General features: G+C 38.8%; 1 protein-coding gene across 5 annotated transcripts in view; it reads left to right on the top strand.

Annotated features, from left to right (window-relative positions):
* The first annotated feature begins 140 nt into the window (after positions 1-140).
* The window catches only part of TJP1 (tight junction protein 1), a 276,897-nt gene continuing 263,500 nt past the window's right edge, over positions 141-13,537 (top strand). For 4 of the 5 annotated variants that reach the window (XM_019533451.1, XM_019533449.1, XM_019533448.1 and 1 more), the window contains exons 1-2: positions 143-252; positions 9,531-9,663. In XM_019533451.1, coding sequence (XP_019388996.1) covers positions 158-252; positions 9,531-9,663 — 228 coding nt within the window. In that variant the 5' untranslated portion in view covers positions 143-157. Of the gene's footprint in view, positions 253-9,530; positions 9,664-13,537 lie in introns of all 5 variants that reach the window. The other variant, XM_019533453.1, reaches the window with a different exon arrangement.

Genomic DNA, 13,537 nt, shown 5'->3' with positions numbered 1-13,537 from the left:
GGAGCAGGAGCGGCGGCAGGCGGGGGAGAGCGGCAGGCGCGAGGCAGGGCCGGCAGATGCCTGGGAATCACCATCGGATGGTTGCATGCAGCGGCTGGAGAGACTCTGTCGGTGGCGGCGGCGGGGACGAGGCAGGGACCGGGGGGGCGACGGCAAAATGAAGTACCAGAAATACCTGACGGTCTTGCAGATGGCCATCGGGGTGACCGCCTCCAACCGCGGCAGCCTCATGCCCCTCAAGCGGAAGCTGTGGTGAGTAGGCGCGGGGCGCTGCGGGGGCCGGCTGCGCTGCCGCAGGGCCATGGCGGCGGGCGCGGGAGGGAGCTGTCCAGTGCCGCCGCCTGCGGCATCGCGGGCACCGCCGGGCCGGCCAGCGCGGGTCCCGGAGATCATGGCAGCGCCTTCTGCCACGGGCGGGGCGAGCTGGCTCCTGCCCCGCTGCGCGGGCTCGCACCTCCCGCGGCTGCCTCGGACTCGGGGATCCGCCTGGGACTCCCCTCTGCGAGGATGAGATGTCTCTGCCCTACTCACATGGCCATCTCGTACTGTTTCCTCTGTCTCTCACACTCGGATAGATGAGTGTGGGAGAGAGATCCTAGTGCCAGATGGATACATCTTAATCTCACACTCAGGTATGTGTGTGTGTGTGTGTATTTGGCATACTCTGGTATCTCTCTCTCATACTCTAATTTCTCTATCCATCTATCCATCTCATACCCTGATAACTATCTCATATATCAGAGTATGAGATCTGTATCGCTCATACTTGGACATCTATTTCATACTCTTGAATATCTAGCTCACCCACATGCTCCTATACCTATCTCATACTCATACATTTAAAGCCACAATTGACTTGGCACTATATCTCCAAAAAGGAAGATCCAATATGTGGCTCCGATACATTTTTTTTAGTTAAAAAAAAAAAAAAATCCTTTCTGTGCACCTCGTGGCATTTGTGGTTTTCTGATCAGTGAGCTGAACTGATTTCTGGAGGAATCAAACACCATGTTATGGAAAATATACTGTGAAGTGTCACTTTGTAAAATGTGGGCAAGGGCATCAAGCAACAGATGGTGTTGCACTGCCCAGTCACTCTTTTTGACTTGGAAGGGACTGCTGTCAGTTTGATTCAAGCAGTAGGACACATGTCATTGTCAGAACAAATAATATTAAGGAGGAAAAGTCATGTGGCTACAAAGATAAATATTCTGGGGAAAGTATCAGGATTTTCTATTGCATTTGTACAGTGGGGGAAAATGTTTACAGGACGTGGAGAATGACACTTAAGCAGTAGTGGTCATATGATTGTCTGTCACTGTGGCCATGGTCACAGTGGAAGAGTGCAAAGTGTCAGAGAAAGAAGTGATTGGACATGCTGTTAAAAAAAGAAGCTGACTCTAAAATTATCTGTTTTCAGGAACAGCATCTTGTCACAGTTGGCAAATAGGCTGTCTTGGCTTGGCCTTGATTTTTATCTAGCTATCTAGCTATCTAGCTATCTGTGTGTGTGTGTGTGTGTGTGTGTGTGTGTGTGTGTGTGTGTGTGTGTGTGTGTGTGTTATTGTTACACACTCATCCAGAACAGACAACATAACATCATGGACATACTTCAGAGAAGCAGAATAAAATTGCAGTAGATCTGCCATTTACTATATTTCTTCCAGAGTTTGTCTTTTTCTTGTATGTTTCAGGATATGTAAAACTGAAGAAAAAACTATTTTTACATTTTAGTATTTTTGGATGCCATCCAGGTTTGTTAGTTGCATAACTATACTTTCATATGTGCAACTACTAAGCTTTCTGTCATTATTAAATCTTATTATATCATTTGTAGAAAGCAACATGATTTAAAAAACAGAAATATGGTAATTTCCAAATTAAATTAACTGAAGCATACAAAAATGCACAAAATATTTTCCATTACAAAAATATTCTTTCATATGGATAACTTTGGTTAAATTCTGAAAACCCACTTTTGTACTGTATAAGTGCCAAGTATTTGGTTTTGACATTGTCAGAACCATAACATGCCACCACCTCCACTATTCTCTCAATAATGTATTCCTTTCAGTGTACTCCTTGTGCATCTTAAGCAGCAATGTGTATAAGAATATATTACTTCTTTAAAAAAATAATTATAATGTAGCTCAAATATTGACTTTTCTTCTGTTTTTGAATTTTCTTGGAATCTGATCCTGTGTTCACATGTTACAGTGGAACCCTGAATATGTTTTTTAAAAGTCACTTTGAATGGTCCTGATCCAGCGTCCTCTGAAGTTAATGAAGTCCATTGACTTCATTAAAAGTTGGATCAGGCCTACATTTTCCAACTGTATAGCCAGATTTCTCTGCTTTGTGAGGAATAGTTAAGACAATAGAGTGGATCTTAAATGATTCACAAATGTCTGAGGGAAAAATATGCTATATTCATGGAATCCATTTGCATCTGCAGCGCCTCTTGCCTCGGTGTTCACATTACACCCAGTGCCATATTATATGAGCAGTAAGGTTGGTGGTATAGGTCTAAAGATCAGACAAAAATAGCATGCTTTTTCTGCAGAGGAATCTGTGCCAATTATGTAAATTCATGCATTTTCTATCCTTTAGATTAGTGTCTCAAAGAGTAATTTTCCTATCAGTGAATCACTTACTACAGATATCAACTTTGGGTTGGGAGCTTGGGTAGCGTCAACATAACAGTGTCTGTATGGATAGAATGTTTACCTGTGAGTGAAATAGTCCTTTCTGATGCATTTAAAAGACTGCTTAAGGGGTATTTTTTACTCTGATTTTAGTTTAGTTTTTACCAATTCATACATGAAACAAAGAAGTTTGTTTGTTTTTTAATTAGTATGCTAATTTCTTTATTATCAAAGAGCAACGTAATATTACTGAAGTGCAAAGCAAAAGTAAATGCAGTTACTATATCATCTATAATCTCTGACCTGCTATAAGAACAATAATGTACAAATTAAATTAGCTGTTACTTTTTGAATGACTGAATGGTTGCATGTTCTTTAAGTTTTGAAAAATGAGTTTCAGTATTGTTGCTTGTGTTACTATATTCCTGAGTTGTTTGGTATGTTAGTACATACTGAAGTGCAAGCAAAATAAATTATTTAATAAAAAAAAAGGTTTAAAATACTTATCTTTTGCTGGTGGAGATAATCCACCTGAATCCTACTGAATGAAAATGAAAAGGTAGCAGCAATTGTTTATTTCTTTACAGAACATCTGCCACTATAATTTCCTTCTGCCTGCCCATAAGAAATGTAAATTCTGTTTGGAAAACACAAAAAGCACAGCTACAGAATCACGGCAAAAAAGGTGGATGCTGTCTATCTTCTGTGGTTGGTAATAAGCTATAGAGAGTTTCACTTCTGAGAGCAAATGAGTGTAAACTAGCCTTGAATAAATTTAAGTTGGAAATTTAGATGCAAGTTTCTCACAAGAAGAAGAGTGAATTTTCTAGGTTGGCCTTCCAGTAGGCATTGTAGTGGGGAAAATGTAACTGGTCCTAGGGTGGAGCTAGATGACTTAATGAAAGGTTTATATGTCAGCAATAATCAGGAATTGGACTTGCTGAACCAGGAGGCTCTTTTAGTTGCATTTCCTAAGCTGCCTTTTCTGGCCCTTTGAGGGTGCCAGTGTCTGAAAGTTGTTAACATCTGATAACTGTGCAGTAGCCTAAATTAAAGGAGTTCTATGTGTTCAGTCCTTTTCCTATGTGAAAGGTATCCATATTTGAAAACTGCCACCCGACTTGGCCACTAAGTGGCAAAAAGGCCAGCAAATGGTTAAATTTTCTGCTTAGAAGATTTCCATCTTGCAGGCCGGTCTGAGGCTCTGTAGGTACCTTGCAGTATTGCTGCCTGTGTTGCACCTCTTTTGTGGAAAGAAAACTTCACTTTCCAGGGCTATCATTTGGCTCTTCTTATTAGTACAAAATTCACTGTCTGTAAAATAGGGTTCCCTAGTATATTATATTTAGAATAATAGTTACAGATATGCACCATTTGGATTTGGTAGTTTCAGATTTGAAGACAAGGTATTTTGTAAGTTTAGGGAATTGCAAATTCTTCATTTTAACAACTAGCCTAGTCAAGGGTTATTTTCAGAGGACAGATCAAAGAACTTGGGATGAAGTATTCACACCTTGGAAACAATAGTTAGTGCATTTCACCTTGGTAAGACAACCCAGGATTTTTACTCTCAGCATCAGCTGATAGTGGGTCTTTTTTTTTTCTTTTTACTGGAAAAGTGCAGCATGTGTTAGGTATGCTTGCTTTAGCATTTTAAAGAATAGTATGTAAGGAAAAATAAACTGTTGACCTGTGAGGAATTGAGAACAGTATATCAACATCAATAATTCTTGAAATCTCAAGTCTTGCAAGCTGAGAGCTTGGCGAAGTAGGAAATAATAAACAATGTAAGTAACTAAAAAAAGTACGTACATAGGCTGTAATTCCCTGCCAAACTGGCACATTGCTATCCAGACTCTAAAAAACTTTCAAAGGACAGAGAAAAGGAAGGTTATTAATGAAAAGAATTGTCATCTAAGAGCTGAAAAACGAACTCCCGCTGCCCTTTGTTTGGGCCCACTACTTCTTTAGTGGAGCCGCTGATTTAAAAAAAGTCTTTTGACTTTAATGCTGCAAATGAGCTGTTTATGAGCAGCATCAGGGAACAAGGTGTAGCACTGTTAGTGATGCATATAACTTTTTTATTTATTAAATAAAGACTAATATGCTAATGTCTGAGCCAGTGGTGGTATAAATATGAGACTTTTTATATGTATATAGTCGTTGGTTGAAGGAGTTGAAAGTTTACAGAAACATAGACAACATTTTGAATTAAGTAAATTATAGATTAACAGCTTTCACTGAATCCATTTTTCCCTTCAGATTGGGGTTACTAGTAATAGGGGATGTGGTATGAAAACATGGATTTTGGTGTTTCATTGACATCTTCAACTGAACTACTTTATGCTTAAAAGTTAAGCATGTGCGTAAGTGCTTTGCTGGATTCAGACCAGAACGCTCAGGACTGGGCAGGATAAAGTCAATGAGGACACTATTGACTTTAACTATTTCAGTACCTTGCAGGGTAAAGTTTTTATTGAAGGAAGAAAGTGAAATTATGGCTGTTCCACGGAAAAGAATAGTTTCTACATTAGTTGCTTATCTCAAGTATAAAACTATAATCATAGGCAAATGAATAAAAGAAAATACACAAAGAATATCTGAACAGCTATCCATGCAAAATTATGCAGAAAAACAGAATTCATCAAACCAATAATTTTTCTTTATGAACTGATGACTGTAACTATGTCATTGTGCTTGTTTGATAGGCGTATAGTAACCTCAGCATAGTTTGAGACATGTATTCATATCACAGATCATCAAAAAATGTTGGTACAATTTGCATGTTTTTCTTGATGGTATAGCTATATTTTAAGTTCAGTGTCAAGGATGTTTGGACAACAGCTGAGGGATCAATCAGTGTTTGTCAGTGTTATTTGTCATTTATTTATGAGCATCAAATTGGGCCTCACACTCCTCACTTAAAAACAGGTATTAATGTGGAGTGCTTGTGTGTGTTAGGCCCTCTCAGACTGTTCAGCAGGAGTGAGTATCAGCCTTTCATTCCTTTTTTTTTTTTTAAATTGCTGTGACTCAGTACGCTGATCGTGTTCACTTGAGTTGTACTGACATCATCACTTTTCTTTTAGTAGTGGGAATCCTACAGTTCTAATGTCAATCTCCTTGGGAAGATGCAGTTATGGATATTGCACACAGAGCTGGATAACAATGGCAATAGTTTCTGAGAAATATCAGATTTACACGCTTTGAGAGCCTACTCTCATATATTCATCTTTGGCTACAAACACCTACATGCACTAAACATAATTTTGACTGGCAGTTTGGAATATTCCAGTATTATAGTGTTAAAATAAATGTCAACATTGTAAGGCTTAGCAAGACTGAACAAGGTTGTGGCTTGGAGGTTCTTTTGCTAGGAAACAGGAGATCAGTAATGTAACTAGGGGTGGGCAAGTGGAACACCAGCCGGAGGCATTGAATTATAGGGGGCACCAGAATGACAGCCCCCAGGGTGTCTGTGCCAGAGCAGATGCAGCAGCAGCAGCAGCAGGAACATCACACCACACTGCTGCTTTACTAATAGTAGTAACAATCAGGGGCTGGATTTTGAATCCCTGGGACAAGTAATAATTGACCAACTCACTCTCCAGCAGGGTTTTGGCCAAGATGCACCACTTCCTAGTTAAGTTCCTGCAGTAGGTACAGGATCAACCTCCCTCTAAAGGAAGTGGAGCTTAGAAGTGGGGAAACTTGCTTCTCAGACAAGTGCTCAACTACTAGACTAAATGGGTTCAAAGATGAGAGGGTCTTCTTCCTTTGTCTAGCATCTGTTAGTCATGAATTCTTGCCTGTCTACAATTTAAGGATTTACTACACCAGAATTCAGCCCTATTGATCATGCATAGTGTATGCATGGATGTTTGTGTGTTCAAAGCTGAGTTACCAAATGCATGCAAGTTGCAAATACTGCAGTTTCGCAGATGCATAGCTGTCATGTAGGTAGGGGGAGGTATTTAAAAGCGTAAAGTGAAATAGGATTCTGCCCTGAATCTATGCAGATCAGCACTGATGATGAAAGTGGTAGTGATAGTCCAAAAGTTAAGTCAAGGTGAAATGCCCTATTATCACTTTTTGCCCTGCTATCCTCAGATACTGAAAAGAATAAATTTCCTGGAAGGTTTGTAGAATGTTCTCTTTAAACCATTCTAGAAAACCCACCTTTTGCATATGGTTACTAAGTGGGGCAAAAAAAAATTGATCTCCACCCTTTTTATCTGCTGTATGAATTTTCAGACTGTTCTCCATCTCCATGTCTGTCTATCTGTCATAAAATGAAAAATTCAGCACCACCACTGGCACCCTTGTCGAATGAGCTTGGGAACTGAGCTGCCCTTTGAGCTGATCTCTTTGGGGCTGGTCTGAGGCAATATATTATGATAAAGTGGAGAGCTTGCCCTATTACCATTTCTGGTTAATTTTCTGTGGATAAAAAGATGATTGCAGTGATCAGTGTAGCATCTTTCACAAACACTTAACTCGCATGTAATTAAAAATAAAAGAATCTGCAATGAGGCTTGACCAGGAAGTACAAAAAATCCAATTTCTATATTGACTTTTTCCACTGGAATTTTAGCTGTTCGTACAGCTACAAGTTACAAGTTAATTAGTTTGAGGAAGAAATACCTAAATTCACTTAAAACACACAAAACTCTATTTTAAGGGCAATTGCAACAGTGTATGTTTAAAAAAAAATAGTGGCGAGTCCAGTGGAGAAAATACTATTTTGAACAGCTGCAATCTGTATAGAGCGTCTCCTTTTTTTGACTGATATACGGAAAGGAACTGTTATCTTTTCTCCCAGTTTAAACCCAAAGCCAGTCCTTTAAACCATGGGTGCTTAACCTCTGGCCTATGGCCAAATGTGGCCTGCAGAGCCATGGTTCGGGACATGACAGAAGTGGTGGCCATTAATATGCCCACCTCCCCCCTGCCAAATTCCCAAACCCATAGGCCTGCATGGTCAGTCAGAGCCGGGCTGCAACCTGCTCCTCCCCCCTGCAGGGCTGGGTTGAAGCTGGACAATGCCCACTTGTCCCCTGTCCTCACAGGGCTGCGTGATGCCTCCTTCCCCATGTGGGACTGGGTCATGTCCCCTCCCCCTGGGTCTGGATCAGGGCTGGGCCATACCCCTCCCCTCCCCACCGTGGGGCTGGTTTGGAGCTGGGCCTTTTCCCTTCTCCTCCCTAGTGGGACTGGGCTGGGTCTTGTCCATGCACCCTTCCCCTGTGGGGCTTGGATATGCCCCCTTTCTCCCTCCCCTCCCTTCCATGGGGCCAGGCCACGTCCCCCTCCCCAAGGTCAGACTGTCTCCATCCATGCAGCCAGATAGTACCTGCTACACCTGCCCCAGGCACAGGATCAAGATCAGCAGCCCATGGATGGACTAGGCACGGCTCATCTAGTCCACCAGGGCAAAAGGTTGAGTACCACTGCTTTAAACTGAACTCTTTAACTTCAGCAAAGTTAAGCATGTACAGCATATCCTTAAGTGCTTATCGGAGCTGACACCTTAACAGTTGTATAGCAAAAAAACCCTAAATGAATTGAAGTGGTATTAAATGTACAGAATAACTGAATGAGTGTGGCCATGTAGTACATGGTGCCACAAACATGTCTACGGTGCCGCATACCATGAATTTAGATGTTCCCTGTGTTGCAAGGGCACCCTGCCCGTGTGTGCACTGCTCTGCCTTTTTTTCCATGGTTTTTTTAACTCTTGGAGACCCAGGGGAGAAAAACTCATGGGGAAAAAAAAGGCGGAGCAGCACACGTGCAGGCAGTGCACACCACTCAAACGTGGAGCCAGGCCACCGGAGCCATGCTCCAGCTGCCAACCAAGCTCCGTGTGGCAGAATTGCTGCTGCTGCAACCCTAAGAGGTGCCCAGGACTCCAGGTAAGGCTGCTGGGGCCAGCCCCATGCTGGCCCCACAACTTCTCTAGATTCCACAACTACTCTAGGTAGCCTGCTCCAATGCTTAATCACCCTCATAGTAATAAAGTTCCTTCTAATCAAACTTAAATTTCCTCTACTGCCATTTGAGGCCATTGTTCCTAGTCCTTTATGCTAGAGAACCTTCTATCTTCACCCTTCTTATAACTGCCCTACAGGTATTTAAAAACTATTATCAATTCCCTCCTCAGTCTTCTGTACCCCAGGCTAAATACTCCTGCTTTTTCAGCTCTTTCCTCACAAGTCATGTTTTCCAGACCTCTTGTTATTTTTGTACCTGTCTGCTGGTCTCTTTCCAATCTGTCCACACCTTTCTTGAAGTGTGGGGCCTAAAACTGGACACTAATCCAGGTGAGACATCATCAGTGCCTAACAAAATGGAATAATCACTTAACTTAATTTGCAAGGGACACTCTTGTTAATACAACCCAGTATTGGCTTTTTTGCAAGGAAGTGGAGTTCCATAACTTATTATCTCTATAATTTAGTATGATTTTGTTTCAAACAGTATTAGAACAATGTGGAAACTAGCTACATTCACAAAACATACTGCCATTAAATGACTTCCCAATTTGGTCACTGCCTTTGTATGAAAGGGCTGAATATCGTACACAAATAGCAAAGAAGGAAATTCCACATAGTTTTTTAACAATATTTTATAAAAACAATTGTTCTATTTATCTTATGCTTTTCTATCCCACTGCATCATTTTGGTATCTAAAAGCACTAATGATTCATTTGTTTAGCACTGACAGCATACTTGGTGCTTGTTGAATGAAAACTTGGCTTCTAAGTGAAGTTAATCACTTATTTAGACTAATAGTTTTTTTGTTTGTTAGAGTATATTTGGCTTTAAACAAAAGTGTTTGAGATTTGTCTTCTTTATCTTTATAAATTTATCTTTATTTGGCAGGGTAACTCCACCATCTGAAAATCCCAACGGTGCTTCTTGTAGCGTAAGTCAAGGAAAGCCTTCTCTGAGAAGAATAAAAGGGAGAATACATAGAAGTAAAAGTCTTGATAGTATTGATTTCTGTGAATTCAGTGTAAGTAAAATATTTATTGCATTAATCCTAGCTGCAGTTTCTGAATACTCTTGGTATCAAACAAGAAGATGTGTAAAATTTTGTCCTTCTTTTTAGGAATTAGATTTCATATACTTGTCAACATTCAACAGGTTATTTTATTAAAGCTTAGTAACATTACATATAGAATCTCATGCTGCAATGTTGACATCCATTGATATTGAATGTTTGGTGATCCACAATTGCATTTTTGTTCCTCAGAAAATATCAGTGTGATAAATGAAAATGTCAGATTTTAAGACTGCTCCTTGAATGATTGGATATATGCACATAAAAGATAGAAAGTATTTTGGAACATATGCATCTACTTGAATACTGTGATCACATTTCCAAATAGGAAAAAAATAAAAACTTCCAGAACTGTATTATCATGTTTGGAACTTGGAAGTTGTACTCAGAAATGTTTATGATTTCAACAGAAGTTACTTAATTATTTTCATAGTACATGGATACAATAAAAATCTTTAAAAATAGATTTTTCTTTTAAGATTATAAATGCGTACGCGTGTGTATATGTTATGAAAGATAGATAGCTAGATATTGTTTAAAAGCTAAACTTGATCAGATCTGATCACTTGTGTTTTAATTAAACAGTAGGAATATAACCTTTCCTGGTTCTTCCTGGATAGACAGTTAGGTTTGCTATTTATGTAGATGCTGCTTCACCAAATTAAGTCTTAATCTTTTTAATAGTCTTGAGTAAGCAAGGTTTGAAGGTCTGAATGGTATCTCTGGAATATGAGGAAAAATAGACTGAAAAATCATGAGCAAAACTGTAATCCGCGTGAGAGGTATATTTAAAAAAGGCAGAAAATACAGTCTTAAAGAAATAAAGAAGTGTAGAGAAGAGGGTTTCAATTTATCATTACTTGCATTGTTATTCAAAAGTAACTCCATTAAAATCAATGTAGTTTTATGGTCTGAAACTAGTTTACATTAGATCAGAAGCTAAATTTATGCTTTCACTAGTATGTAGCAAAGTCAGTGGCAGTTATGCCTATGAATCAAGGGATAGTATTTTGCACCAAATATGAGAAAAATTAGGAATATCAGGAGGAAGCTGAGGTATTGATAATGCGCAAACAAAAATAGAATTAATACTAATAATGAGGGAAGGGGCCTGAAGTTGACTTGCATTAAAGAAAGATGGACAGTATAAATCTCATAACCTAAATGCCAACACTTAATGATGTGAAGGCCAATCATCCTCTCAGGAAGAGTACTTCACATTTGTTGGGAATTAATAGTCTAGATTTACCTTTGTTCAGGAACTTGTATCTACCTGCTGACCAAAAGAAAGAAAGAGGTGTTAAGATTTCCGTGTTTCATATCAAGTACTTCTGTCGGAGTTTTCCTGAAAAAGTGGACTGAGGAACTGCTTAGATTTAACTGAACCTAGTTAGTCCGTGTTGTGACTGTCACTTGTATAGACATGGTAGAGTTAGCTTTAAACTGAATAGCTTGGGTACTGTAGCTGTGGTCTCAGTGTGGTTGTCAAAACCTGCCTGAGGAGCTTGGTAAATAAATGCAGCTGGCACTGATACTTATACTGCTGTGGCTACACTACTAGCAGTACCTGAGCAAGCTAGTTTAAAGCTAGCTTACGTATATGTCTATTCAACCCACAGTTACAGCTGTGACTGCAGCATGGACCTACCTTTAGTAAAGGATATTTTACCAACAAGATGAATTATCTGTAGTTTGTGACAACAGGGTTTTAATCTAAATTTACCTCCACCCTTGGGGCCACCCAGAGAAAAGAGGTTATTACAAACTAAAGCTCATAGTATAACCCAGCAAAGAGATTTGAAATATATCAGGGTGGGGAGAGGAAGAGCTCATTTTCTGTACAATGACTGTTATGCCACAAGCAACTCTGCAACATCCTACTGCAGAGCGGCATATTTCCCCCCTGCCCCCCCTTTCTTTCTTGGCCTTCCTCCAGGGTAGGTTTTCTCACTGAGTAGCCACCATCTCTTGGGGTTTGTAGGGTCCAGAAATCTATACATCTTTTCTTGTAGATCATAACACAAGTGTATATGTCTCTCTTGTTTGCAGAAATATTTATTCAGATCTTTTCTACCAATATAAAAAGGAAATAGACAAAAACATTATTTTTAGTAGTATATCAAATGCAATAACTCATTAAAAGCTAGTTATCTATACATTAAAATACCCAAACCAGTGATGGGATTTATTGCAGTTTGATAGCTTAATAATACAAGTTTAAAATCTCCTTAAATATTTTAGTCTATACGTTATGTTATTACTGTCTTCAATATGCTATATTATAGAAACAGAAATAACAACACCAAAATGTAAAATTAACATGGATTGTGTACTTTTACAAAGCCAAAATTAATCCGTTTGTGGCGAAGTATTGATGATGATGGCCAGGTAAGAAAGACTGGTTAATAGGCTGAAGCCCTCTGTAGAGAATGATGTATATAAAATACTTAAGCATAAAGACTGCCCAAAGCAGCAATTATGTAGCTGCGTTTATGCCATTTGGGCATGTAAAGTGAAATTAGATTTTTCCCTCAATTTTCAGTGTTTAATCCAGCAGGCAATTCTTTCACTACATTAGATTTTATACCAATTATTAGCTACTGATTAATTTATTCTAAGTGCAGTAGCACCTAGAAATGTCATTCACTGTAATATTTCAGGTAGAGAAGATAGAAGAGCTCTAAGTTTCTCTTACTGCTGCCTGTACTAATTGCAGTGCTGGAAGTGATTAACCCAGAATGTAGTGTGGAAAGAGGAAGGTGAAAGTATTCTGTGTGTGTACACACGCGTGCACACATTCACAGGTGTGCACAATGCTTTGTTGCTGCCAGTATTAAGAATTTTATTCTCTTTATAAAGTGAGGTGATATGTTGAGAATGTTGGGGGTTAGTCTTTGTTTCTGATGCATGTGATGACAGCCTTATATCACTACCATAATTTCTCTGTATAGTGCTTTTTCTTTTAAAGTTAGGGCATGGTCTGAATGACTTCTTTGCTGTAAATTTTATCCACAAATCATTGGTATTATTGCAGTTGTAATTAAAACTAGAAATAAAGAAATCCAAGTAATTCAAGCAGTGGACTGTTCCGTATTTTAGCCAGATCATTGCATAATATGCTTCTGAGGAAGGCAGTGCTTTTTCTAATCTGCTGAAAAACATGTATTAATTACTTTTTAAAATGTTGTTATGTGCTTCTGTAGCCAAACTTTCTTCTTTTACATTTTTGGATCTTTGGCTTTTGAGGCAATGGATATTATTTATTAAGTTTGTTTTTATATAGATTATTCCATTTTAAGGTGCTTTTAAGAAGAATGGAACCACATAAAGAAAAAAAAAGTCACTTGTATATACAGTGTGCTAACCAGTGCATAATTATAGTATAAATGTAATAATAAGTTGAATGTCATTTTAAGTCCTGCAGTCATTTTAATCTCATTTGTATAAGTGAAAGGAAAAATCCACCAATCATGATGGAGTCCTTTAGATGCCCTTAATTTTTATTGTACACAGGTATGTGCTCATTATGTGACTGTTTCTGAGAACTAGACACTCTGTAGTAGTTCATACATTTCACAATATTATAGTAAAGTAGAGTAACACATTTACTGCAATCAAATGACATCTTCAAATACTGATATCCAGATTTATTCTAAGCAAGCCACACATCAGAAAGCAGTTTTAGAGCAGTCTGTGGCTTTATCTTTCTAAGGTAAATCTCTTCCATCTCATAGTAACTTATATTTCTAATGAAAATATTAATACAATTTACTTTTAGTGAAATATAAAATGGTGCCTTACAATAATTTTATTTTACTAAAGCACT

Source organism: Crocodylus porosus, unplaced genomic scaffold, assembly GCF_001723895.1.
Source record: "Crocodylus porosus isolate Cpor-Errol unplaced genomic scaffold, CroPor_comp1, whole genome shotgun sequence".
In the NCBI taxonomy this organism is placed as follows: Eukaryota; Metazoa; Chordata; order Crocodylia; family Crocodylidae; genus Crocodylus; species Crocodylus porosus.
This window is presented reverse-complemented; position numbering and strand designations above follow the sequence as displayed.